The sequence below is a fragment of the Sorex fumeus genome, unplaced genomic scaffold, assembly GCF_029834395.1.
Source record: "Sorex fumeus unplaced genomic scaffold, SorFum_2.1 ptg000061l, whole genome shotgun sequence".
In the NCBI taxonomy this organism is placed as follows: Eukaryota; Metazoa; Chordata; class Mammalia; order Eulipotyphla; family Soricidae; genus Sorex; species Sorex fumeus.
The window spans coordinates 13,655,739-13,660,976 of record NW_026606118.1 but is presented as its reverse complement, the minus strand read 5'-3'; the positions used below and the strand labels follow the sequence as shown (position 1 = coordinate 13,660,976).

At 53.4% G+C, this 5,238-nt stretch overlaps 1 protein-coding gene across 1 annotated transcript; it reads right to left on the bottom strand.

Annotated features, from left to right (window-relative positions):
* Positions 1-2,830: 2,830 nt before the first annotated feature.
* Positions 2,831-3,406, bottom strand: LOC130034695 (endogenous retrovirus group K member 7 Pro protein-like). Its single transcript, XM_056126321.1, has one exon. The coding sequence runs from the start codon at positions 3,404-3,406 to the stop codon at positions 2,831-2,833; it is 576 nt and encodes a 191-aa protein (XP_055982296.1).
* Between the last annotated feature and the right edge of the window lie 1,832 nt (positions 3,407-5,238).

Here is a 5,238-nt window from a genome sequence, read left to right as displayed (position 1 = left end):
AGCAGAAGTCCACCTCTAAGTCAGGAAACCAGGAGAGGGTTTGTAAGGCGCACTGAGAAAGAACACTCCGGTCTCCATCTGCTTCTCGTGCGAAGACTTGCCAGCAGATAGGAATTGCCCGGTGGGGTTCAGCAGGCAGGGCGTAGGGCTTATGAAGGTTCCATGGGGTCAGCAGAGTCAGGGTCAGAGGCAAGAGGATATTCCTTGGGGCTGACATCTGAAAGAGAGGGAGAATGTTTCTCAGGGCCTTCAGGATCCCTGGAAGGAATTATAAGATCTGTTTGCCGGAGCAGCCTCTCTGGGAGCCAACGTGCAGCTCCCTCACGAGTGTCATAGACACAGGCGTGTCCCCTGCCCCAGATCAGGACTGGGTCCGGGCCATGCCACTGAGCCGTGAGTGGATCCTTCCATTTAGCCATAGCATAGGAGTTTTTTGAATTAAAATGCCAGAAACGGTCTGCAGCGCTACGGCCATCCTTGTCCAGACTTAGGAAGTTGAGCACAAACTGTACATGGGACAACAGCGTCTTAGGAGAGCTGGAGGCAACATATAGGTCTCTTTCCTTTATCAATTTGGAGATATACATTTTAAGAGTAGAGTGGGCTCTTTCCACAATGCCCTGGCCTTGCGGGTTGTAAGGAATTCCAGTGGTATGCTGAATTTGGAGCTTCTTACAAAAGTCCTGGAACCTCTTCCCTGTATAACCCGGGCCATTGTCCGTCTTGATGCACTGCGGCTTCCCCAGGACAGATAGGCAGTAAAGGACATGATTGATAACATTCTTAGAGGCCTCGCCTGTCTGAGCAGATGCACATATGTACCCGCTAAAGGTATCTATCACCACATGGACATATCTAAACCGTCCAAAAGAAGAGACATGAGTAACATCCATTTGCCAGAGCGCATTAGGAACCAGCCCCCTGGGATTAACTCCCAGGTGGGGTGTAGGTAGAAAGGTTACACAAGACTGGCACTGTTTTACGATTTGTCGGGCCTGCTCTCGAGAGATTTTAAACATCATTCTTAAAGTATTAGCATTAAGGTGATGAAGTGCATGAGCCTTAGTGGCCTCTGCTATGGGGTCCGGACTGGCAATAGAGGCTGCAATCAGCCGAGTAGCCTGATCAGCCCTGTCGTTGCCTTCAGATAGTGGGCCGGGGAGCCCGGAATGGGCTCTCAGATGGCCTATAAAAAAGGGGAGACGGCGGGAGCGGATGCACTGTTGGATCTGTAAAAACAAACTGGTCGCCTGAGAGGATTCCTTAATATAGCTGATAGTTTCAAGGAGCGGGACAGAAAAGGCTACATAGGCACTATCTGTGTATAGATTAAAGGCTGTCTGGGGGAAGTCTTGAAAAACTTTACAAACAGCCGACAGCTCCACCAATTGGGCAGATGTATAGTCTGTGCGAAAAGAGACGATGTTCTCTTGGTGCACGTACGCTGCCATCCCACTAGAAGATCCGTCAGTGAAGATAGTGGGAGCCTCGGGGATGGGATTATAGCTAGTGACAGTGGGGAAGATCCATCTGTGGGTCTTGCAGAATTGAATCAGTCTGTCTGGAGGGTAATGATTATCTATGAGTCCCTGGAAGGAGACACAGGCTATGGGCCAGTCATCGGAATTCTGGAGTAGCCAGTTTACCTGGTCCCGGTCGTAGGGCTGAATGATGGTGGTCGGCTCCAAGCCGAAGTATTTTCTGCAATATTCCCTCCCTAGTCTAATTAATGAGGAAACAAGGAGGTAATAGGGAGTGAGGACACGTCTGGGGGTCGAGGGTAGAGACAACCAGGAAACGGGATGGGTCTGCCAAACAAGACCTGTAGGAGAGTGTGGGGTCGCAAAAATTATCAGAGAAAAGGGGAGCTCATAGTTCAGGGCAACAATAAACTGTTCATCAATGGCGCGCTCTACAAGGGCAAGGGCGAGTCGGGCGTCATCTGTAAGTGTACGGGAAGAATTAGGATCGGGATCGCCCCGAAGGGTGTCAAATAGAGGCTTAAGATCATCTTGTGTCAGCTTAAGGCAGGGTCGGAGCCAATTAATATTGCCTAATAGCTGCTGAAAGTCATTTAAAGTCTTCAATGTGGATGTCATGAGCTGAGCTTTCTGGACTCTGATTCTAGATCGGTTGATTTGAAAGCCTAAGAAGGAGTAGGGGTCACTCATCTGAATTTTGTCTTGAGCTATGGAAAACCCTGCTTGAGTTAGGGTGTCAATCATATGACTGCAGCAACGCATAACTTCATCTGGGTGCGGGCCAGCAAGCAGGATATCATCCATATAATGGACTACGTAAAGATCCGGCCATTGTTCCCTGACCGGGGCCAGAACACTCGCAACAAACTTCTGACATAAGGTGGGACTGTTGGCCATACCCTGAGGTAGCACCTTCCACTGAAACCGCTTCATCGGGCCTCTGAAATTTGTGACGGGAACACTGAATGCAAATCGAGGGCGATCAGCAGGGTGGAGGGGAATTGAGAAAAAACAGTCCTTTAGGTCAATAACGATCTTGTGCCATAGGGCGGGGATGGCCACAGGGGATGGCAAGCCAGGCTGTAATGCTCCAAAGACCACCATGGTCTTGTTTACTGCCCTTAGATCTTGGAGCAGACGCCACTTCCCCGATTTCTTCTTGATCACAAAGATGGGCGTGTTCCAGGGGGAGTTGGTAGGTTCTATGTGTCCAGCAGCGAGTTGCTCCTGCACTAGCGCCTCCGCTGCGGCTAGTTTTTCTGAGGACAGGGGCCATTGATCTACCCACACAGGGTCATCTGATCGCCAGATAATCTTATCAGCGTGGGGTACAGGCAAGTCAATGGCCATTATGGTAAATTTCCCAGTCCTAGTCGTCCCACAGAGGGGGGAGGCATCACGGGCTCAGTGAGACCCTGGGAGTGCCTTCCCAGACCTTGGCCAGGAAGATAGCCCTGTTGAAGTAAAAGATCTAGGCCTTTGGTATCTACTAGGATCAGGTCCATTTGGGACAGGACGTCCCTCCCCCAGAGATTAACAGGCAGGTCGGGGAGGACATAGGGGCGGACGTGGCCTTCCTTTCCTTCGGGGGTCTGCCACTTGAGCTCAGCTGAGCTCAACATCGGGTTTTTTGAATGGCCAATTCCCTGCAGGTGTGTTAAAGAGGGGGAGATTGGCCATTCTGGCGGCCAGTCCCTGGTAGTAATGATGGTAGTATCAGCTCCAGTATCTATAAGGCCGGTAAAAGATCTGCCTGAGATGGTGAGAGTCAGGAGTGGCTTACACTCCTGTATAACCTGAGCCCAGAACACCCCCGGTGGCGGGGGGCCGGTGGCGCCAGGGGTGGCGCTGGGTGGGATAAGGAGCAATTCAGCAATGCGGGCACCCAGATCTATACTCAGGAATGAGGACGTAGTCGCGGCCATAACGCTAAGCTGGCCAGTGAGAGTATCATCTATAGTGCCGGGGAGGACCTGGAATCCCTCCAATATAAGATTCCCCCTCCCGATAATGAGGCCAACCATTCCAGCAGGCAGGGGCCCCTGGAAATTGACTGGGATGGGCTGAGGTCCCTGTGCCTGGGTTAGGATTGTGGGGGAGGTGGTACGGAGGTCCAATTTGGAGCTGCCTGGGATGGCGCGCAGGAGGGAATCGAAACCTGAGGCTGAACAATGGCCGGAGGCGGCAGGGATTGAGGGGGAAGAAAGGGGAGTGCCCCAGTTGCCTGCTGCATTACGGGGCCCTGGGGCCGGCCCCGCGACAAGTTTCCCGGGCGAGAGACAACTTCAACCCGGCACTCTGATGCCCAGTGGTACCCATTCTTACACTTGGGGCATAATTTCTGGGGTACACGCGCCCTCCCCCGCTCTGGGCAGTGACGCCAGAGATGACCAGGCTTGTTACAGCCAAAGCAGACTCTAGGGTTGGCCGGAGCGGTCACTGGAGTATAGGTCAAATTTTTAAAGGCCGCCCCAATAGCCAGTCCCATTCTTTGAGAGGCCGGGTCTACATCGGCGCATAGGCGGAGGTAGTCAGAGAGGGTCTTGCCCCGTTTGTGGGGACGGAGGACGCCCTGGCAGACAGAATTAGCATTTTCATAGGCTAGGTGGCGAATAAAGTCATTATCAGTGTCGCCTCCCCCCAGGAGGCGCTCAGCAGCCTCCACCAGGCGGCCAACAAAGTCATTGTAGGGCTCGTTAGGGCCCTGACGGACTTTGGCAAGAGAGGTGACAACGGAACTCTTTGTTGGGAGACCTTTCCAAGCCTTCAAGGCTGCTGCCTGAATCTGCGTGAGAAGGCCGGGGGGAAACTGAGCCTGAACCTCATTAGAGGAAAAGGGAGCGTTACCCAGGAATTTGCTCAGTACCCAGGAGGAGGAGGACCCTCCCGCAGCAAGATTCCGCCTGGCCATATCCTGACAACGATCATGATAGTCTGCCTTCCAGAGTAGATAATCCCCGCGGCTTAAAACAGCACGGGTCAGGGAAAACCAATCGTTAGGGGTGAGCCAGGTCTCACTAAGGGATTCTAAGAGGCTCAGAGTAAAGGGAGCGGTTGGGCCACAGGAGGTAACAGCATCCTTAATGTCTTTAATATCACTAAATTTCAGCCTTTTATAGCGCTGTCGCCCATGGGCTTCCGTGTGGGTCTCCCCTGGCTCGGGATCCCTCTCGTCCCTACCCAGATTAGGAGCCTCCTCGATGCCCTCGCGGTCTTCTGGGGAATCTGCCTCTTGGGCTGCTCCCTCCCTCTCCTCCCCTGAAGGGGCTTGAGATGAGAGGCGTCTACCAGACCGGAGAGCAGGAAAGATCTGAGGGGCCTGCGGGGGAGCTTTAAGCGGCTGGCTCTGTGAATCGGGTGGGGCATTTGGGGATAGATCAAGTTGCCTGATTTGCCCCAGGAGGTCCAGGAATTCCTTCTTTTGTTGCAAAAAGGAGCGAAGCACTTGCGCTTCTTGCGCCAAGCGGTGGGTAAGCAAGACGAAAGTCGGAACCCACAAAGGACGGTGAAAGATAATTGCTCGCCCCGAGATAGACCTCCGGATTGTACGGAGGGGGGCGGAGAGGGGAGGCAAGGGGGACCTTTGGGGGCCTCTCCGCTGTACGAGAGCGTGTGGCTGCATCCGTGAGGTCAGCAACGTTCTCCGGGGGAAGGGCATCAGAGTCCAAGGAACGCAGAGGGGAGTGCTTGGGGAGGGGATCCCTGATGGCTGGATATAAGCGTGGCATTAAACACTCAGAGGAGTCGGGCTGAGAGC

Excerpts from the sequence above, each read along its gene's own strand:
- LOC130034695 (XM_056126321.1), bottom strand. The coding sequence starts at position 3,406 with ATGGCCGCGACTACGTCCTCATTCCTGAGTATAGATCTGGGTGCCCGC.